The sequence below is a fragment of the Cicer arietinum genome, chromosome 6 (assembly GCF_000331145.2).
Source record: "Cicer arietinum cultivar CDC Frontier isolate Library 1 chromosome 6, Cicar.CDCFrontier_v2.0, whole genome shotgun sequence".
NCBI lineage: Eukaryota > Viridiplantae > Streptophyta > Magnoliopsida > Fabales > Fabaceae > Cicer > Cicer arietinum.
Genome location: NC_021165.2, coordinates 8,049,533 through 8,072,256, shown reverse-complemented (window position 1 = coordinate 8,072,256; position 22,724 = coordinate 8,049,533). Strand labels below are relative to the sequence as shown.

Genomic DNA, 22,724 nt, shown 5'->3' with positions numbered 1-22,724 from the left:
ACCACAACTTGCACTGCAGTAGCTGCAACGTTGGCAATTACAGTAACTAACCACAATCACGACTTAAAAATAAAAATCATCAATTCTAGCCACGAATAACGCTGTATATTCCCAAGAAAGAGAAGTACTAATGATAATCAAAGTAGAAAATTCGTATTACTATTAATTAGGTAGTTTGTTAAAACAAGTTATCCATCAGGCGGCAGGGCAGTGCATAAAAAACGATTTTGTGTTTTTTATTGAGATTGTAATTTCAATGAACCGATTTTAAATCTCTACATGACAGTTGTAAAATAATACCGTTATTTATAATTAATTTCTCTTTGTCTAATTTATTTTTTAAATATGGTGTCATATTTATGATGTTCAAATAACATCCATGAAAAAAGTTTGCGTAGGTTTTTTACCTGTAATATGTAAATGAACCGTAAGTTGTTTATATATATTGATCTATTAACACTGATCCATTCTGAAATACAGAATATATTTTATCATCAACCTATTATATACTATTTCTACACTATCAGTTATATTAATTTTCGTTTTTGCCATGATCCAATTTTAAAATTAAAATAAAATACTATCGAGCAATACACACTCCAACCACCAATCAATTATTCTTCCGTATACAACGATGGATCCTTATCTACAAGGATCAGATCGCATACGATAAGATGCTATAAACAGTTATAACAGATTCAAAAGAAAGAGCAACGTAACTGACTAACTAACTTAATTATAAATTCTAACTAGATAACACGTGTTAGTTAGTTAGTTAGAGAGAGTACCGTTCTTGACCAGCAGTGTCCCAGATCTGAGCCTTGACGGTCTTATGATCGATGACTAAAGTACGTGTTTGAAATTCAACTCCGATCGTGGACTTAGAATCTAAACTGAACTCGTTCCTAGAAAATCTAGCTAATATCTGTGATTTCCCCACTGCTGAATCCCCTATCAAAACCACCTTGAATACATAATCTATCCTCTGGTTTGCATCTCCATAACCTCCTCCTCCACTTCCCATTTTTCTTAATAATAATAACAATTCTCTCTGCTTCTCTTATAAATCAGTTATATACTATATATCTCAGTACTTCTTTGTTGTGTTTCTTTTGCTTCAAGGTTAAAACTAATAAATGAGTTGGTAATAAATTGGATGGATCTTCTAAAAGTTGAGAGAGACTCTTTTCTGTTACTGCCTTTTTGAGTAAATCAATATTTCTTTATTTTATTTTATTTTGTATTATTGTCTCTCTTTTTTTCCTTTCTTTTTCTAAGGTGTTATTATCTGTCAATTAATTTTGTTAATAGTAAGAAGTAAAGGTATTATTAATGACACGTGCAGGGAGGGGTATGGAATCAACAGGTGTATTAGAAATGCCAGGCTGGCATGATGAGAGTTGTTGTTTAGTTATTAATGGTGAAAATAATGGAGCAAGAGTGTTGGGTGTTTCTACTTGATAAATACTAATGATTGTATTTGTGGTGGTGGGAGAGATATCTTACTCTTCTACATTAATGATGAATTAATGTAGTGACAAACCAAAAATATGATTGTGATCACAGAGTCAAAAAAGCGCCCCTTGCAACGCGTTTATCTCGGGCGAGTTTCACTTGTCTTGTGGATGCTGTCGTTGACGACAGCCATTATTTTTTTCACTCAATTTTTGTATGAATGATAAGCAAAACCAAAATAAAACAAAACTACACCACTAAATTGGGAAGATAATTTCTAAGACAAAAAAATTATTTAAAAGTAAATAGGAAAGATAACTCCTCCGGTCAATGAGTTGGGATCCCATCAAATATTTAATGGTCTATTTAAAAGAGAGAAAGAGTTAAAAAAAATTAAATAATTTGTTAGGAAGATTCTAATATGTGTCACAACGTTATTTATTAATGTATTAAAAATATAAATTTTACATTGAAAATTATGTAATTTGTTTCTCAAAAAATTAAAATTTATTTATTATATGTGGAATCTTTAACCTGTGTTCTTATAATATATTTTAACATAAATCTTATAATATATGTTAACATAAATAATTATTATTTCGTTGTTTTCTTTCTCTCATAAATAAACTATCAAATATAGGTTTCAAATTCCAAGTCAATGTATCTTCAGAAAGAATCAAGCCAAGGAGAGAAGGGACCCTAAAAATTTATCCTAATAAGGGAACAAAGTGACTAGCATTACCCAAAAAATCAGCAAATCTATCCCTTTCTGATTTACATGTACAACAAAAATAAAATCAATCAATCTAAAAGGTAAGACATAAATTTTATCTTGAAGAAGAGGTTGAGGGGACTTTGTACCGATAAAATTGAATTAGTCGTGTTAACATCTGTATTAAAAATGAGTTTTTTTTTCAACTCCTTAATATTCTATGGACTGGTCATTTTATGTGTATTTTGTTTAAATTGGTCAAGTTGAAAATATATTTTAGACTTTTGATGACATAGAAGATGAAAGAAGAACTACCTTAAAAAATAATGTCAGAGTTCTATATTTTTAGCCAACTTAATACTACGAGAAATCTATTGTTTACCCTCCTCACGTTTACCTCCTACCCCTAAAGTATATGAAAAAAAACTATTTTCTCTCTATTATTTGATAGTCAAAATTTTTGAAATTATTAATATTTCCTCAATTCTAAATTTTTGATTTTTTTTAATTTCTTAAAAAAATGCATTTCAAAAGTTTTATGTTCATTCAATTTTTTTAATTTTTTAAAAAAATAAGAAAAATTTCATTAGGAAGTTTCATATTAATCCAAAAATATTTAAAAATTTTAGAAAAATTATATTTCAGAAGTTTCACATTCATTTAAAGTTTCGAATATTTTTGTAACCTTTGAAAATATTGTATTTTCAAAGTTTCATATTCATCTATATTTTCAATTTATATTTAAATTTTTGAAAAAATTGAATTTTATTAGTTTCACATTCATCCAGAGTTTTATATTTTTTTTAAAACTTTAGAAAAATTGCATTTAAGAAGTTTAACATTCATCAAAACTTAAAAAAACATAGGCTCTAAATAAATTTAATTTTAAAATTTTTATATTCGTTTATATTTATTAATTTTTTATAAGAAAACTAAGAATTTATATTTCAATTTTTTTTCCAAATAAATAAAAAGCATACAAATGTATTTTTTATTTTTTATTTTTTATTTTGGGAGATATGAGGTATAGATGGATAAAGTCCAAACTTCAAGTCCAGCTAGAAGTGCAAGAGCCCATATTATAAAGAATGGCTTTTAAGAATCTCTCATCGAATGTTTATTTTTGAATGGGGTTTGTTGATTTTATATTTTAATTCTTTTATGGATTTAGTGATAATAAAGATGGTGATGTTGGTGTGACAGCTACTTTGCTATGTTTTTTTTCATTTTTATTTTAAATAAAAAAGAAAAATTTATTAATAATATTATTGACTTGATTTGCCACCTCAATATATTTTAATAAAAAAAATAATTAATTTATGCTCATTTAAAAAAATAAATGATTTATATATAAAATAAGATAAAATATCTAAGTGTTATAACTAGATAAGATAAATAACTTTTAGTGTAATTTTGTCTAAATACTATTACAAATAGTTAAGACCAAAAAAAAAAATCAAGGTACAATTAGTCCATTCAATTTTGGAAGGTCAACAGAAAACTGCATGAACAAATATATAAAAAGGAATATTAAATAACATACCACTGAAATTTTAAAAATATGATTGGACGTTGGATCTTAAAGATTCTTCATGACAATTTTTCATCTCTATCCAACGAATAGGGGAAGATAAAAGAAGTTTAAAAGTAACATCAGAAAAAGTATATATACTTATAAAAATAAATAATAATAATATATTGTAACTCTTCATCATAATTACAGGCATTATCTGCATTTAAAAAAAATAAAAATATGATTTCAATGTCACTGAAAAAAATGTATCTATTTTTTTATTGTTGCCTTTGTGACGCTAATAAATTTAATCTTTATGCACATTTTCATAGTACTCAGTACTCACTCCAAAGGTGATATCTTAACACCCCCAACCTATTATTTTCCTCTCAAAACACATTATCGATATCCGCCAAACAACATAAATTTGACTTTTTTCTACAAAAATATTCCCATATACTTCGCTATTCTATATCTTTCAAAATAGTATCAGAAAATTGATATTACCCACCCAATAATCTAAATTAACCAAAGGAGTTTGAACTTGATGGCGAAAATCCATGTCAAGCCAAAAGACAAAGGAACTTGAAATATTTTCTTCTTCTACAAGAATCTTCCTAGATATTCGATATGTAACCAAAGATCAAATACTACTACAAAAAATTACGAGCTTCAATTTTAAGGCCATCATTAAATATTTTTTTATTTATTTTTTCACAATTAAATATGTCCCTCGTATAACTAATACAAATTTCTATAATAGCCACCTCATCGAACTTATATGTTTTCAAATAAAAATATAAATAAAAAAAAATAGAAAATAGGAGAGATAGTCCCACCATTAATATCTAATACTCCCTTAATATATCTAATACTCCCTTAATAGAAAATAGGAGAGATAGTCCCACCATTTATAAATTAAATTAACAAAGAAAAGACATATTCCAAAATAAAATCAATCAACTACAAATATATTTAATTTTTTATTTATTTATAATTTTGATACATTTCTATAACAACAACTCACACATTAAGAATCAAAGTAGTAGTATAAGTGTAGTAAAAAAATTAAAATAAAAATGCCATAGGTGTTTCCAAACCCAATAAAACCCAACCCTACTAGTTGGATTGAATTGGGTCGAACCGGATCATGAAAATAAAAGTATATAAAGCGAAGAAAACAAAAATGTTTCCATTACCCTAATTCCCATCGCAATAGCATCTATTCGCGTAGAATCGAAAATGGATGAGGAAGAGCACGAGGTTTACGGAGGAGAGATTCCAGACGTGGGAGAGATGGAAGGAGACATCGACATGTCCACCGCCGACGACGAAGCCGCTGGTGTGAAACAGCTCGGCGATATGGACCTCGACGAGATGAGGCGACGATTGAAAGAAATGGAAGACGAAGCTGCTGCCCTTCGCGAGATGCATGCTAAAGTCGAGAAGGAAATTGGCTCCGTTCAAGGTTTTTATTATCCTCTCTAATTAGTTTTATTGATCTAATTATCTTTCGTTAATCACTCTACAAAAGTTTATAGAATTCAATTAACTCGAATTCCATATTGTTGTCTTCAACTATATCGTCTAGTGTTTCAGCATTCTCCACTCAACAGAATTCGAAAAATTTCGGATTTCATTATGTGAATATACGTAGGTTAATATTCACTTTGCTGTTAAGATTGTTTTTTATGATTGTCGATAAAAGTGAAATTAAGGATAGCTTGAATAACATAACAATTAACAACATTGCTTCAAAATTCAATTCATATGTCCCGGTTATCATCCAATGTTCCAAAGAAAATTTGAAGTATTATGATTATGATACTCTTGATGTCTTTTTTCAAGTTTTTGATTGGATTTCTTTTGCAGATCCTGCTGCTGTAGCTGCTTCTCAGGCAAACAAGGAGGAGACAGATGCTCGCTCTGTTTTTGTTGGCAATGTAAGAATCTCCCTATTTCTTATCTTTTACAGTTTTTCATTTAGAACAACGGTTTTATTTTAATGAGCAAGTTTGTATACTACTCTTAGTTAGTTGGATACAAAATCAGATTTTATTTTCCTGTTCAACTTAAAGGAAAAGGCCTGATTTAGTTATCATGAACTATTTTAGTAGTCTTATTATATATATCAAAAGTAAATACTTCCCGCCCAACATTAAAAATAAAAAGGCGGCAATTTGTTGCCTTCTATTAAAGAATCTTAATCACTCTACGCGTGTCAATTTTCATCAGATTGAATTTATGCAGTCTGTTACCTTCTGCTAAGATTCCTAATTGCTCTACACGTTGCATTTTCATCACGATCTAAGTTATGCATAGAGCATAAGAATCGGGGTAATGCAGATCTGGCAATGGATTCAGAGCCTCTCTTCCAACTTGTTCTTTTTTGTCATATTCACCTTTAACTGTCCTCTATGTGGCATACAACTTCTTCACCCAATTACTGTAGTATTTATATCATCATTAATAGCTCCATCTGTCGCATTTGATGTAAAGTTTGCTGCAGCCGTTGGTTCTTTTCAATTTACTCAAATGGCTGCATTACACCAAATGAATGCAACATAAGCCTCAGTCTCTTCAGTTCATTATTTAAACTAAGTTCCTGATGACGGTATCTGCAAGCTGAGCTTCTGGAACCAATTACTGTTGTATTTATATCCTCGTTAATAGCTCCATCTGTCACATTTTCCGTAAAGTTTGTTGCAGCTTTACGTTGGTTCTTTCCATTCACGAAATGTCTGCGCTACACCAAATGGATGCCACATAATCCTCAGTTTCTTACTTCATTATGTAAACCAAGTTTCCAATGACGACATCTGCTAGCTTAGCTTCAGGAACCATTATTTACATAGAACTGTCATTTTCCTTCTTAGCCTTGTACTTAGTTTGAATCCATTTATTCAATCATATTTCTGTCAAACCAGGGATCCCTGAAACTGCATTTTTAATGATGGTACATGGTATAGGTATCGAAAACCAACCCGGGTGGCATCAAAGCTGCTATAGCAAGATGACTGCTAATGCTAAATATTTATATCGCACAGTTATAAATGCTCATGAATAAAAAAGTTACCTTAATTTAAAAATGTTAATAATTAATCAAAAGTGAGTCTTAAGCTAAACACACTAGTCAATACAAAAGCTAAAGGCATATAAAGGGGAAAAAATCAGAATAAACTCTAGTTCAAAATTAATAATTGAAAGACAACTTTTCAAAGTAGGCAAACATGTCGAGGTCACTCTGAAAATTAAAAACAACTCAACAAGACAAAGACCAAAAGATAGTTGTACTCTGATGCATTAAATGAGCAGGAAACAATACCTGAATGCTGTGAGTTGGCTGGAAATGCTGTTAGAGATTTGGTTTCGGGTCTACAAAGAAGCTATCAAATTGATCTACATGATTTACAACTAATATTGCATGCAAAACGTGATTTTGCACTTCTTGAAACCTTTTTCTTGTTCCATTCTGGTCAATTCTACATTTAAATCTTTATTATTCCTTTGTTAACTACTTTGTTTAAAATACTTCTATGTAGATTAGTTACTAGTTCAAATCTGTTCACAAACCTATTGCGGTAAATACTTTTCAAAAAGCATTTGTAACAAATCGTTTAGGAGACATTAGGAATAATTATTATTCCTGGTTGTTTAAGCTGGACAAATGATTCATCTTGGTGCTTTTTCCTTGTACTGGTGATTGCTTATATAGATATGGTTCATATTGTGCTGCTGATTTGTAGTGTTTGTATGTGATAGAGGGAAAAGTTAGTGAAAAACTCTAGAGTCCTTGATAATTAAAGGCTGTGATCCAAATCCACTAGAAATATGCTGTTAAATTGAAAGCTGGGTTTTATTGGAAGTACTTGCTATGATTGAAAGCCGTTATACATTGAAAGCCGTTAAATTGAAAGCTGGGTTTTATTGGAAATATGAAAGATTTCTAAATGATTGTGATGTCTATTGTAAAACCTTTTGCAATCCTTCACATGTAACCTTTTTCCTCTAGTTACCTAACAGTTCTTTACTTTTCTTTTGGTAATTCTAAGTTTCTAACATTTGAAAATTGTTGTACTTGTTTATTACCACAACATATTTATTATGTTAAGCTATTATTCACTTGCTTTCTACATCATTTAGTAATTTTTCTGATTTTGAATAATGCATTAGTTGATGTTAATAAATATTGGTTCAATGGATTTCTGGCTGAGTTGTATAGGTTCATTTTGTGTTGAATTTTTTATTATAATTTATTTATAACTCTGCAGTTTTTTCTTTGGAGTGATTACTGATAATCTTCAGAGGCAGCGTTTGACATATATCTCACTATAATCGCAGGGTCATTGTTATTACTCAAGTCCTATTATTAGCGCTGGAATGCTTACATTGTATTTTGTGGGTGGGCCATTTGTGTTTTCTAGGCTTGTAGTAGAGGAGGAAAGAATGTGTGTTGTATGAAATTTAATAAGATATATCACACGAAGGAATAGAAAGTAGAAACAATTGAGAAGAAAAACTTTTAAGTTTATGAAAAGAAAAAGAAATGAAAAAAATACAGAAAAAAAAGTAGAATGAAGTTGAAAAAAGAAAAGAAAGAAATGAGAAAAGAAAAAAGAAAAAAAAAGGAAATGAGAAAAGAAAAAGGAAAAATGTAGAACCTTTTGAGGAAACTGTGAATGGCATCTCTCATGAGCATGGCAGAAACTAGTACAGCTGAAGGTAGCTTGGGTTAAAGATGATTCAACTTCACAACTGGAGGAGACCGCTTGTGGTTCTTTTGGATGAACATTCTGTAAGTGTTGGGCTTGGAATCTTAGTCATAGAACCCTTTTGTTGACCGCAATGAGGTCAGTGATACCTCTATTGTGTCATTTAGTCAACATGCCAAAGGATATGTAGCTATTGGCCTGTTGCTTCCCTTTGGTCTTTATCTAACAATAATTGTTTTCATCTTCATGAATTAAGCTACCTTATCTTTTGGTTGAGACTTTTTCTCTCATTCAAGTAATTTCACTTAAAATCAACTTGCTTTTGAACAACATTTTTCCTTTTCCTCTTTTCTATAATATCTTAAATTGTTTTTTACAAAAGCAGTTGCAATTCTAACCAACTTATTTCATCATCCGTTAATGATGTGCTGAATTAACAAAATCTGTACAATTTAGTTAGTGCAATCTTCGACATTCTTTAGGTGACTTGCAGATCGAATAAGATTGGTGCTATTATGAGTTACTACTATGAGGAGAACACTAAATAGTAGGGTGTGTAAGAAGGTCTGCGGAGTTTAAGAAAAGCCTGTAAAACGACTATAATTCATAAACATGTGGAGTTGGCTTGATTTGGTTTTATTGTTGCTGGCATATGGAGTCAGAACTGTTATAAGAAATAATTGTTTGAATGTTTGAGGAATCGGGAAAATGAAGATTCTAAGTAATAGTTGTGCACGAGTTTTACAGTTCTAAAAGGGTGGCTTGACAATGTTGAGATATTCAATGTTCTGTTGCAATATATTCCCTATTAATTAGAACATAAATGTGAAAATAGTTTTAAGTTTTATTAGGATAAATGAATCTGGTATGAGCTCATCTGGAATAACATGATCTATAACTCACTATTGGCATCAAAATCCCTTGAAATTTGTGTGTTCACAGGTTGATTATGCATGCACACCAGAGGAAGTGCAGCAACACTTTCAGTCATGTGGTACAGTCAACAGGGTCACAATCCTGACAGACAAGTTTGGTCAGCCTAAAGGTTTTGCTTATGTGGAATTTGTTGAAACTGAAGCTGTTCAAGAGGCTCTCCTGTTAACCGAATCTGAATTGCATGGCCGTCAATTGAAAGTATGTTTTTTTTTTTTAAAAAAATCATGTGAACCTTGAGTTTAAATTAGTCATGAGATCAGTCTAGTTAATTTGTAGTTTTTAATGTTATGGATGTCTATGTTTGCAGGTTCTGCCTAAGAGGACCAATGTTCCTGGAATGAAACAATATCGTCCTAGGCGATTCAATCCTTACATGGCTTATGGCTTCAGGAGGCCTTATCCTCCTCCTTACATGTACTCCCCTTATGGATATGGGTACGATGCGTGCCTCATTTAAATTTCTGTATGCCATGCCCTATTGTTATTTTTGATTGACTTTTTTGGTTTCTTTTATTTTCCATCAAACTGCAGGAAGGCTCCTAGGTATAGAAGGGCAACTCGTTACATGCCATACTATTAGGTGTGCATATGGAATGGTCTTCCAGATTTGATGATCAAGTACATTTAGCTATACTAGCCTTCGTCAGCATTATACTGTGATCAAGTACATTTATTGGTCTTGTATGATTCTTGCTCAGTTTCTTGAAGATATAGTTTTTGCCTTTGAATTTTATGTCAGTGACTATATACTACAGCAAGGTCAGTTTGTAGTTTATACTTGACCAACGTTATATGCTGTGCAGTGTGCAGTAAACACATCCCGCCTCTTCAACTGTCCAGTGATACCAAAATTCGATTATATGACTGTTGATGAAATTTATATCATCATATCAGAAATAAAATGGAGTATTTTGGGTTATGATGTATGACATATTAGGTTTAAGATAATATTTTTATCTTTATTGACACCTGCTTATATGCCCTTCATTCGAGCCGGAGAGATATGGTTGTCAGTTAGAACTTGCCAGTGGATGGAGTTCCCAATAGGGGCAAAATTGTCTTTTATTGAGTTTGTTTTAAATCAGGCTGAGTCGTGGTGCAATTTCTTGGACTTTGTCTTTTTGAGTAAGGGGAAAGTCTCATCGAGTGTTTATAGTTGCAATCCAGCTAGCCAATGTTTGTTGAATGAGAAATATTTGTCTTTTTGTTAGTCTTGTTAGTCTTAGGAGTTGTACCACACAACATTCTTCGCTCCATTCCTTCCAAAAACTACTAGATGATCTTATCACGCTCTCAACATAGCCAAATTCTGTAAACAATTTCTTTTATGTTCATGAAGCTTTTGTAAACCAATTGTGGTGTTGGTAAGTCGTGTGAACCCACCCCTATAACCGACAATCTGCCAAAATTGGCAACCAAAGGCATAGGTGGACGAAAATGGAAGAGGATGTTCTGACTTTTAGCTATTTTGGATTGAAGTTTCTTTTTTTCATTTGAGATGGGAATAGGCTAGGCCGTGTAAGGGACTAATAGTTGTATATAGAGATGGGAATAGGCTAGGCCGTGTCAGGGACTAATTGTCTGACCTATTTAAAGCCTATTTATTTAAATAGGGTAGGTTAAAGATAAAAAAAATCTATTAGGTATGATAGGTCGACTTATATATATTTTATTATTTATTAATAATATTATTTTCTATTTTAAAGTTTATCAATTAGACAATTATTTAGTAGTCGTTCTACATTCAGTAGTCGTTCCATATTCGGTTGTCGTTCAATTAAGCAATCACTCAGTAGTCGTTCCATAATAGGTGAATTTGTTTTAAGAAAATATTTATTCTTTGATAGTAAAAATTATTTTTTAGGGTTTAAATAGTGTTTATTTTAGATTTTTAAAAAATTATTTTGTTAGAAAAATCATTTTTTGTTTGATATATATATAGATATGTAAAATATAGCATTTGAAATGTTTTAATGTTAATAAGACTTTTAAATAAACTTTTAGGCATGTCAAACTTTTAAAAAGTTTATACCAGATTGGAAAAAAAATCTATGATAAGCCGTAGGTCAGACTTAAGCCTAAAAAAGTAATCTAGGTCAGACTTAGGTTTTTTAAAGTCTAGGTCTGACTTAGGTTTTTTAAAGTCTGGTCTGGCATATTCCCACCATTAACGGTATATATTGAACTAATAAAAGTGTTGCCCAAATACAACCAACAACACTCAAGAGAAAGGAAACTTAAACCTTCAAAGCATCGTACATATGTGCCTTATAATTAGCCAATCAATTCACACCCTCATTACGGTTTCTCAAAGCGTGAGTTAAAGTAAGAGGCTAATCAAGTGTCAAGAATTTATGAAGGTTATTATCCTCACAAGGATTATAGATGTTAGGCTAAATTACATTTGTGGTCCTTTAACTTAATCTCAGGTAACGTATTAGTCCTTTATCTTTTTTTTTTTCCGATTTGGTCATTTATTTTAATTTTAAGTGACAATTTGATATTTTATGTTTTAAAATTTTAACAATGTTATTCTTTTTTATACAAAAATTCAAAAAAAAATTCAATCAAAACTCATAAAATTAATTATATTCTTCAATATAATACAAATTTCATCAAATTCGTAACGCAAATCTTCAAATAAACTCATATTTTCATACTTTATTTGATATTGTTAGGAATAAAGGACTAAATCGGGAAAAAAAAAAAAAGATAAAGGACTAAAACGTTACCTGAGATTAAGTTAAAGGACCACAAATGTAATTTAGCCTAGATGTTATTATCCTCACAAATAAGGTCAAGAGCCGCTTCTGAACCAGATGTTAAAGTAATAACTCTACAAACCAATTGTAATCCTTTAAGGGTAGTGTGAAGCTCTGCCAACATATTAGATGCACAACCACAATATCTAAAAAACTTTGAATCCACTCCTGTTGCAAATTAGGCCAAAAAATCTTAGACAACCACAATAACGTTTGCATAATATGCTCGTGAGAAGAAAAAAAATGGAATTAATGATAGCACAAATAGGCTTTCTATAATTCTGAAACTTTTTCATTTTGACCCTCCAAATAGCTCAACAAAATGTTACAAAAGAGAACCAACAAAAGCCTAAACAGAAGCTGATCTAGGATAGTCTATAATAGTATAAAGGGTTGTCTCATGTGATTTGTGAATGACTACATATTTTGCAAGGAATGATCATTAGTAAGATGTCTAAGGTGCATGGAGGAATCCTGCGAGAGATTCATGAACAACTAATCAATTGAAGTGCTTCAAGTTTTCAGGAATCTTCAAATTCCATAACCAAGTCACACTGTTAGAAAAGACGTTTTGCTAATTATCAAGTTGATATAACCCCTTTTAGCAACATAAGCACTAATTGAGGATCCTTTCTAGGTAATGATATCATCAATATTGTCATCAACCAAAATACTCTGAATGTTATCCTAAACCTCTTGAGGGAGGACATTGTATAGTGTGAAATTGTCACTGATTATCATAGAAAGTATCATGAACTTTAAGATAGGAGAGGAATAAGATCGCAACTATAATCATCCTCAAACCACATGTTGTCATTCCAAAAGGAAACATCCCCTCAAACCACTTGTTATCCCAAAAGAAATAATAACTTAAGTAACATGTATGGTATAAAATAGTTAGTACAGTTGAAAAAACAAAAAAAATTATATCTGAAACTGAAAATAAATTATTTTTGGTCAATTTTTTTACAAATGTAATAATTATTATGAGAGAGAATATTATTTTATAATTTCAAAAAAATATTCCTCTCTTTGTCTCATAATAATTGACCTATTTGCAACAATAAAAATGTTGACCATTTTAATTTTCAATACATTTCTTTTCAATTGTATATTTTAAATAATAGTATTTGTCTCATTTTCGATACTATATCTTTTACTATGCATATTGAAGATATACCAATAGCTACCAAAAATAATATGATAAAAGTAATATTATCTCTTTTATTTATACATTTTTTTAATATATGTAAAATAATTAAATAATTCGATTATTTTATTATGGAAGAAATATTTTTTACCTTTATAGTTTTAATTATTATTGATATATTTGATCAACATAATTTTCTTTTTAACTCATAATTAATCTATAAAATATAAATAAATATAAATAAATAAAAATTATATTTTCTATATCCCAAAATAATTAACTCATTTATAAAAAGATATTAGTCCATGATAATTAATCATTTCAATTTTCAATACACCTGTTTTCAATTGTACTATTTAATTAATATTGTTTATATTATTTTTAATACAATATTTTTTACTATGAATTTATCACATTGATCATTAGTACTTAAAAATGATAATTTGGTAAAATAGAAATCTGGTTTTTAACATGTGTGAAAAGTCTATAATCGGAAACTAGATCTTTTTGATTATAAAGTCTAATATTAATTATATTTCTAAGTCTATGTATGAAAACTATATAAGTGACATATGTGGTAATTAAAACACTAATAAATTCTTGTAATGCTAAACTAAAATCTCGATAATGCCGTCAAATTTTATGGTGGTATGAGTTATCAGCGAGCAATTCACCCAAACCGAAGCCATGGTCAACAAAGGGTGAAAATGGTAGCGTGATATCAATGCTTCAATAATCAATGTTGCTTCTTCTACTTCTAACTTCTACCCAAATTACACCTACACTTCCAACTTCCAACTAACAATGTTACTCACTTCTCATCACCATCATTATCATCATCATCATCATCATCATCATCACCCATTCGCACATTCACCATCTTCACTCTGCACAACCATCATCATCCCCTTACGCCCCTTACACCTCAACACTCAAATTCTCAACCTCAAACTACCAACCACAACTCACAGGTTTACTTCCATCACCGTCCACGCCGACTCCTTTCGCCGCCGATCTCAAATTTCGGTTCCCAAGCATGTCACCGGCGATTCAAATTTCGATTCCTTCCTTTCATTCCTCGAACTCTCCTGCCTTCTCTCTTCGGTTATCGTTTCAGCCAGCGTTGCTGTGATTGCGGTTTGGAAGAAGGAGTTGTTTGTAGCAATCGGTAATAGAGTTTCTCCGTGGAGTGTGTTGTTGTTGGTGGTTGGTGTTTTGACTGGTGCGTTGATTAGGAGACGGAAATGGAGACAAACGGTGGTGGACGGTGGGTTTCCTGTTTCGGAGGTGAATTTTTTGCAGAGGATGGAGAAATTGGAAGAGGATTTGAGGAGTTCTGCGATGGTTGTTAGGGTTTTGTCGAGGCAGCTTGAGAAATTGGGGATTAGGTTTCGTGTTACTCGGAAGTCTTTGAAGGAACCTATAACTGAGGTAAATTACTCTCTTTTTTTATTTCTTATTTGTTCATGTGTGTAAGATGACTTGTTGGGTGAAATTCAGAGCTTGCGTGGAAGTTAATGATGTTTGACACAATTTTGGGACAGACTAAAGTGATGCATAAAGATGATTCTGATAACATGTTTTAGTGTTGTCTAAGTGGAGTTCCAAAATTGATTGTAACTTCAAGTTCGTGTTGTCTAAGTGGAGTTCCAAAATTGATTGTAACTTCAAGTTGAAATTTGCAGTTTTTGCCTGATAAGTGATTCTTAGTCTGAAATTTGTTATTTTACTTGTTTTTACGTAAATGTATTCCAACATAAATTATTTTACTTTTAACTAAAATCAATTTTTGTCACCGTAGAACCAAAACACGTTTAGAATATTTTTAACGAATGGATAAGCCTTATAGAATAAGGCCAGATGGGATTGGGATTGTAACTTCATAAGGCCAGATGAGTACTATATAGAATAAGACCGTATTTGGGATTTCATTCATAGAGCAACAATGTAAGGATCATAGATGTAATGCATGATTGACAACTGACAAGCTCGAAAAAGCAAAAAATTGACAGCTGTGTTTTGAAAGTATTGTGTAAATGTGCTGTGAGTTTGCTGAAAGTCTTGTGTTTTTTTAATTTTGTCACAAGTAGTAGTAATGTACCAATTCTAGCATGAGCCTAAGCCACATGTTGATACAATCAAACTAATAGCATAATAGCGCTAATATTCTAGCAATGTTAGGTTGTTAACAAGATTAAGGTTCATAAGCAATCTTGGAAGCTCTTCAGAATAAAAGGCATAACAAAATAGCCTAGATTTGCAACCCAAAGTACTTACGTAACTTAGAAGATATAAATAATTCCAAGTGTGTATTCAGGGATTAATCATCAGATTCAATTCCACAATTGTAGTCAAGGGCCAACTTCCTACAAACTTAAGTTTTCAGGTAGAAGTTCATGAATGATTTTATGTCTCTAAACTAATCCCTTATACGAGTGCCTTTGGAGCTTGAAGCATTGATGCTTCATGCTTGGCCATCAATCTTGAATAGCTGGCGCAGAATGATTAACCACCTAACTGCTATAGTGAATAGCCTGCAGCTATATTGAAGATCATAAATATTCTAACTGATATAGAAACTCACAGAAGTCATAGGAAAACAAACAGAAGACTCAACACAGGAAAAAAAGAAGGAATGGAGTAGTCTGAGAAAGAGAACAAAGGATGTGAAGGTCATAAACCTGTGTGAGAAATCATAACAGAGGACATGTGTAGACAGTGAACAGAACAGAGCAACGGACTTGTCCAAAAATGCTGGTTTTGGCTGGAAATGACATCAAAAAGCAGCATATCAGGGGGGTTTGTGCTGAAACATAAGAGAGAGCAGTGGGTCAACAAGAGTTTACATGATTGAATGGTCAAACAAGGGTTTTACCCTATTAACGAGAGTGGCCACCACAACTGTCAAATGTGAATCTCGGTAAAAATGGACAGTCTTGTTGCAGGAGCATGAAGCAAAAACTCTCCAGGATGCATATCCTAGTTTCCTCCGGCGATGTCATGTGTTGTATATCATACTTGTTAATAAAATAAGATATACACTAACTAATTATTTATTAGTGTTCCTTAACATTTTGAATGGCTGGTTGAAGGTTGATATATTGTATCAATGTAAAGAATAGAAAAAGTGACAACAAATTATCTAATTATTTGTTCATTTCTTGAAGACTGCAGCTCTGGCACAGAAGAATTCCGAGGCCGCAAGAGCATTAGCTATGCAATCAGACATTTTGGAGAAGGAGCTCGGTGAAATTCAAAAGGTTTTACTAGCAATGCAGGTACTCATCACTCCTGTGTTACTTAACTCTGCACAACAGAGCACAGGTTCTCTCTTTATAAATTCAATGACACTAGCTTGTTATGGACTTGAAAGGTTAAAACTATTGTCTGGGTGTAGTTTTCCATTCAACACATGAGCTTTTGTTTACTTTAGGGAGAGTATTTTGATTCATTGACAGTACTACTCACTTGCACACACCCACCAAATGATATGAAAAAAAAAATTATATTCTGAAGTAAAATGTTTTACAGACCATGAATCTAGTATTCTAGTTTAGATTCATATACTTCATACTTTAGAGCTATGGATACAGCTTGCTTAGTTAGAAATCAGAATTTTCTTGACCATTTTACTTGTCTTGATGGTGTCTGGGCATGTAGGAACAACAGCGAAAACAACTTGATCTCATTCTTGCAATTGGGAAGGCAGGTAAGCTATGGGAAAGCAAGCGTGAAACTAGTGAAGAACACGGTACAATAGAAATGTCTAACTCAGCTGCTAATGAGGTAAAACAGCAGGTCCATCAAATTTGAAGCTTGGGTTAAACTGATAGTAAAATCCACAAATTCCAGAGTGGTGAATCTCGGTGCAATATTCTTTGTTTTCGGAATCATCTATCAACGCACAAAATCAAATTACCTTGAGTTTTATCAGCTCATAAATAATGATTATATGTTTTATTCAGGGCGCCTCAAGGTTCCTGTGCATACAGTTGACAGGAAATTACTTAATTCAGTCTAAGAGGGGTGAATTTTCTGAGTCCTCTCTGGCCATGATAAAGTTCAGAAATGTATTATTGGTTCACATATTGTTGGTTCTTTATGTCTGTGCATGTACTTTCAATTCAAGTTTACAAGGTACTCTATTTGTAGGCAGTTCACATTTTTTCCCTTTCATTTTTCTGTATCAAAGACAAATGAATATGCCTATGGAACATACTTTGGTCCGGACTAGTAACTGAGTTATTTGAACCAAGTTTATATGTCTCAAATGAAAAATAGAATTCAAGTAATGGTACTTTACATTGTTTCGTTGCCAATGTCTAAAGCTGGTGATTCAACTCAAACATATAAATATTTATGCTACTGGTTGGATATTTTCAACCTTTCTCATTAACCAAGTACTCCAGTCTCCACCCCCTTCAGTCATTGGAGTTTGGCGTCTCAATTATGGCTACTCCTAAAAAACATAATTATGGAATCAACCACATTTGAATGTCAAAAATTGACAATTTAAAAAAAAACGTTGTATTTGATAAGATACAATTCTGAATTAATTAATCCAAATTATGTACAAAGTTCATAAACTTGAAAAAAAATAGATTGGCCGGTTCCGGACTCGAGTAAATTTGATAAAGGAAAAATAATAATTTGGATGATTTTTACATAGGGAGAAGAAACTCCATTTCATTTTTGTTGGCGGACACACCTAGGAGTATCATTAAACTTGTATATGTATAAATTTTTAAGGGCAACAATAAATAATTTAATCCTTTTAATATTCGAACAAAAAATATACCTAAAATACAATGTTGAATAGTCAGATTGACCGTCCGATCATTACTAAAGTAGTACAGAACTGAAAATAATCAAGTGAACGTAAATAAACATCGTTCAACTCTTAAACGAGTCCAACCTGTAAATGTCGTCAATATTGCAAACATCATTTACAATCTAATATAATCCGAACATTCTCAAACTTTCTAATGGGGTGAGGACTGAGGACCAACAAAGTTTCCAACCGGTTCGCTCTTTGGTGATAAATAAAATATAGATACAGATGCATTAATTGGGCGACACACCAATTTTCCGGCATTACTAATACAGTCTAAAGTAAACAGCTTGCAGCTCAAGACAAATGGAACCATCAAGTCACTGGAGTATTGCGCCTGCGAAATGAAGTGCTTACCAATTTCTTTCATCCTTACTAGGCTGTCAATCAATGACATAATTAGGAGCCACAGCCAAAATTCTATCATTTCTAGCTGCAGACGCGGATTGCTCTGCTCCAGCTGCTTCTGCTGCTGCTTGCCTACCATCATCCACCACTATCAAATGCCCCTCTCTTCGAATTAAACTCTGCATTAAAATGTTTGATATAGTTAACATGCCTGCCAATAATAATAATAATATAGTAGTAAACTCTTTGAAGCATGTATAAATCAACTACATACCTCAATAATTGCTTTAATTTTGGAAATTTCAGCTGACGCCTCCTCCATTGAAGTGTAAACATTTTTCTCATTTTGCTGGTTTACATACCATTTAATCAAATCTCGTTGCCTCATCCCAGCCAAACCGCTTCCTGCAATAAATAAGCCCACAGAAAATTCACCTATCAAAACTCTGAAGTAGAACAATGTTGAGATATATTATATAACAAACAACAAAGGTTTCAAGTAAAAACCTTCTCGCATCACAGACTCTTCGTGCTGTCTAAGACACATGACAAGGGCCCTGGTAATCCTCTGAAAATATTCATCACTTATTATAAGTTTCTTCCCTTGTGGGTTAGGTCCATCTGCTGGTTTTTCTGCAAAGTAGTTAAACCTATAAATAATTAAACTTTATCAAATATATGATTTCAAGGTAAAAGGCTGGAGACACCTCACCACTAGTTCTAGCGGCTTGCTCGGCAGTAGAGTTTCCAGCTTGACCATCAGCATCATCATTATTATTATTATTATTATTATTATTATCATCATTATTATTATTATTATTATCATTTCCATCACCAGTGCCCAAGTCTTCGTCTCTGTCTTCGTCTTGAAACTCAGACAGATCAATCTCACTGGACTCCACTCTGCAAGAAAGAAAAAAATGAGCAGTTATTGAAAAAAGCTAGCTCCCAAAATAGAAATTTAAAACAGGTAAGCAAGAAATATGTCATACCTTATTATGGATGTTTGCAGCAGTTTTACTGCTAAACGTACATGACGAGGTTGTACCTGATACAAAATCTTCTTTAGACCATGGAAGGAAAACATATAACTGCATAATGACCAGGCTCTGAAAACTTATATACCTGATTATCCAAATGACACCGTGCAACGGCTTCCGACAGCCTGATTAAAGCCTCCAACTGCCTAACTGTCATACGATACGCAACCCTACTGCCAGGATTTGTATCAGCCTTACGGAGAGCAACATAAGAGTCTACCAGCAATTTTCTTGCATCTGACGTGAGCTGCACTAATCAGGCTAAGTAAGAAAGAAGAACATAGGCAAAATTATCCCCATGCAGCTTGATCCAAAATAAAAAAACAAGTGTTCAAACCTTTGGTTTAAGAGTTTTTGCATATGCTATATAACGCTTCAGTTCTGCCGTAGTGAACGTTGGAGCAAGTGCATCTTCATGCTTTTGATGAACTCGCACAATATGATGTGCTATGTGATAATCTGTAACTTCTTCTGGGTCATCAATCATAATGTATACAAGATCGAACCTTGAAAGTATAGCCGGTGGAAGAGCCACATTGTACTGAAATAAGAAAAGGGAAAAAACTAAATTAGTACTCGGTAGCAAGGAGAACAGTAGCCAGGTTAGCAGAACATATTACCTTAAGTGGTTTAGACTTATCATATCGTCCTCCAGCAGGGTTAGCAGCAGCAAGAATGGATGTACGAGCATTGAGTGTTGCTTGTATTCCTGCTTTAGTGATACTAATTGTTTGTTGTTCCATGGCCTCATGAATAGCAACCTTCAATCCGATCAAATATGAGATACTTCCCAGCTTGTGACCATCAAATGCCAGTAAAAATAATATATGCCTATTACCTGATCTCTGATGTCCATCTTGTCAAATTCATCAATGCAGCAAATGCCATTGTCAGCAAGCATCAAAGCACCAGCCTGAAAACAAGCTCTTACATAAGAAACAAGACTGGAGAATATTTATGCAGTCAGATAATAAAAAAAACACCTGAATATATTAAAACCGACTCTTTCTGAATAGGTTTATACCCTACTCAAACAAGACCTCTTAAGTCACTTTTCAAAGGCTACACTTTATAGGGTTTCTTTATAAAAATTTCTGATTGCAATATGCAAACATTTTGGCATGCTTATAGTTCAGAATCCAAGATGCGCAGACAAACTTATGAAATGCAGCCTACTCTAAGTTGATTCTTAAGTGGGTATAACATTTTATCAGGGAGTAATTTCAACCTAAAGCAGTTCTAATACTATTATTATGTTTCACCAAGTACTTGAGATGAACAGATGCACTTGTTTGATTTCATTTAAACTAGCATACGTTAACCATGTACTATTTTAAATTTTGCAGAACAAGGACACTGAACCACAAATGAAAATATATAATGGAAGTTCGTGAACTTATTATCTTTTTCCTAGGGCAAAGTTCTGTCAAGCTGCCTCAATTGAAAGCACAGCTAATTTCTACACTTCCGAAAAGTACAAAAGAACAACAGATTATTAACCTCAATACAAAACTCCCCAGTTTCTGGTTCCTTGGCAACAGTTGCAGTCAAACCAGCAGCAGATGATGATTTCCCAGATGTATACACAGATCTTGGAACAATGCTAGAAGTATACCTGAAATGATAAGGATGCATAATCAAATCCATTCGCCCAAACCAGTATGATAGTAAGCAAAGAAAAAGGAAAAAGGCAGTACTTAAGAAATTGAGACTTTGCACAGCTAGGATCTCCAACAATACAAACATTAATGTCCCCTCTAAGGCTAATGCCTTCATGAGTAGATTTGTGGACCCCACTCATAAGCATTAGAAGGATTGCTCGTTTTATATCTTGATGACCAAAAACAGTTGGTGCAACACTCTCAACAAGTTTGGTGAAGAAATCTGGAGTATTCCTCATTCGTTGAACTTCATCCAATTCCTGTGCCTGTCAAATCAACCGGCCAAATATAGGGTTAACTGTTTTCTCTCGAATATATGACAGAAATTTCACCAATAATATTATGTATGTGTGCATAGGGCGTGTGTTAAACAAAAATGAACAAGTTAAGGACATCACACAACAGTGAACGGGAAAAGCAAGTATGAGCAGAAAAAATCCAACAGAATTAATTATACAATATAGATGGATAAATATTGGGGTTAAATAGCAGGAAAAGTTATCAACCCAAAATATGCAACTAGATAATGAAGAGAGAAAAAAGCTCATCGATATGAACATTCATCGTACTTCTTAATCATAGTTATAGATAACGCCAATCTGTCACTCACAACTGGGACAATATGAAATCAAAATCAGATAGTGGCATGATAATGCATAGAGAGCATTATCAACTTACGGAAAATTGCTGATCATCTTCGTCTGAATCCTTCTTTCTATTCCTGATATCCGTTTCTCTTCGACCGTCACAAATCTGAAACAAACAATGCAGGAAATAAGTCTATCACACAACTAATTTTACATCATATGAACATACCAATAGCAAACCACAAATAACCAACCTGAACGGAGTTGGCAATAAACGCTAGACGATAGGAGAGGTCTCTGACACCCAAAGCCTTAAGGCCCCTCACACCTTCATTTCCTGACGAAGAACCCTTGCGTTGAGAGGCTTCCCTTCGACATTCTGATCTCTCTCCAGGGGACGCCATTGCCATTATATCAGGTATGACAATTACAGTGCCAGTAAAAATCACCCTGCAAGGGAACAGTTTGAGGTTTGATAATTTGACTCTTCAAGATCCAAAAAGTTAACATTCAGTACAATTGACCAGTTCAAGCAAATTATGGGCAATAGAAGTCTCACGTGTCACCAGCCCTGGCATGTTCCACAATCTCATGACGAAGAATAACATCCAAAGACCTAGGCAGAGAGCCGGCAGGTATCTCTTTGGACGTCTCCTGCATTCTGACCCTTTGCCAATCAGTAAATTTGCTCTCTTGACGCAGCAGTGCCCACCTTGTTCTATTGTTACAGGTAGCATTTGGACATATTGTTGGCTGCATTTGGCATAACACCACAAACAGAACAATCATATAAAAATCAAAAATATACATTAAATGATATATAACACGGTATTATTCAATATTCAATATGACAAGAATGAAAACAATTGTCTATTAATCACCTCAGTATACTTGAATTGTTGTTCAACATTCTTTATAACCCCACCACAGTCCAGGCACTTGAAAGTCCCTTGGAGAAGCTCTGGCCGAACCTCGCTTGTCCTTGTTACCACTCCTGTCACGGATACAAGTCTTCCG

General features: G+C 32.8%; 4 protein-coding genes across 5 annotated transcripts in view; 2 read left to right on the top strand and 2 right to left on the bottom strand.

The window, feature by feature from the left end:
- LOC101515580 (ras-related protein Rab11A) overlaps positions 1 to 1,180 on the bottom strand; it is a 3,043-nt gene extending 1,863 nt beyond the window's left edge. Inside the window, exon 1 of the mRNA XM_004504043.4 lies at positions 789 to 1,180. Coding sequence (XP_004504100.1) covers positions 789 to 1,024 — 236 coding nt within the window. The 5' untranslated portion in view covers positions 1,025 to 1,180. The remainder of the gene's footprint in view (positions 1 to 788) is intronic.
- Positions 1,181 to 4,861: 3,681 nt separating this feature from the next.
- LOC101488332 (polyadenylate-binding protein 2) lies at positions 4,862 to 10,247 on the top strand. 2 transcript variants are annotated; one of them, XM_004504044.4, is made up of 5 exons: positions 4,862 to 5,148; positions 5,553 to 5,623; positions 9,335 to 9,526; positions 9,636 to 9,763; positions 9,860 to 10,247. In XM_004504044.4, the coding sequence occupies exons 1-5, from the start codon at positions 4,923 to 4,925 to the stop codon at positions 9,906 to 9,908; spliced, it is 666 nt and encodes a 221-aa protein (XP_004504101.1). In that variant the 5' UTR covers positions 4,862 to 4,922; the 3' UTR covers positions 9,909 to 10,247. The 2 variants fall into 2 exon arrangements, with proteins under 2 accessions (XP_004504101.1, XP_012572232.1); XM_012716778.3 differs by lacking the exons at positions 4,862 to 5,148; positions 5,553 to 5,623 and adding an exon at positions 8,141 to 8,475.
- Positions 10,248 to 13,849: 3,602 nt separating this feature from the next.
- Positions 13,850 to 17,473, top strand: LOC101515258 (uncharacterized). The gene is made up of 3 exons (XM_004504042.4): positions 13,850 to 14,671; positions 16,408 to 16,518; positions 16,901 to 17,473. Exons 1-3 carry the CDS (start codon positions 14,045 to 14,047, stop codon positions 17,051 to 17,053), a joined length of 891 nt encoding a protein of 296 aa, XP_004504099.1. The 5' UTR covers positions 13,850 to 14,044; the 3' UTR covers positions 17,054 to 17,473.
- Positions 17,474 to 18,099: 626 nt separating this feature from the next.
- The window catches only part of LOC101514931 (DNA replication licensing factor MCM6), a 6,135-nt gene continuing 1,510 nt past the window's right edge, over positions 18,100 to 22,724 (bottom strand). The window contains exons 5-19 of the mRNA XM_004504041.4: positions 22,589 to 22,724; positions 22,267 to 22,460; positions 21,962 to 22,157; positions 21,799 to 21,873; positions 21,157 to 21,386; positions 20,960 to 21,074; positions 20,298 to 20,372; positions 20,080 to 20,220; positions 19,797 to 20,000; positions 19,545 to 19,706; positions 19,412 to 19,467; positions 19,132 to 19,322; positions 18,927 to 19,052; positions 18,694 to 18,824; positions 18,100 to 18,598 (exon numbers count right to left, since the gene is read on the bottom strand). Coding sequence (XP_004504098.1) covers positions 18,455 to 18,598; positions 18,694 to 18,824; positions 18,927 to 19,052; positions 19,132 to 19,322; positions 19,412 to 19,467; positions 19,545 to 19,706; positions 19,797 to 20,000; positions 20,080 to 20,220; positions 20,298 to 20,372; positions 20,960 to 21,074; positions 21,157 to 21,386; positions 21,799 to 21,873; positions 21,962 to 22,157; positions 22,267 to 22,460; positions 22,589 to 22,724 — 2,176 coding nt within the window. The 3' untranslated portion in view covers positions 18,100 to 18,454. The remainder of the gene's footprint in view (positions 18,599 to 18,693; positions 18,825 to 18,926; positions 19,053 to 19,131; positions 19,323 to 19,411; positions 19,468 to 19,544; positions 19,707 to 19,796; positions 20,001 to 20,079; positions 20,221 to 20,297; positions 20,373 to 20,959; positions 21,075 to 21,156; positions 21,387 to 21,798; positions 21,874 to 21,961; positions 22,158 to 22,266; positions 22,461 to 22,588) is intronic.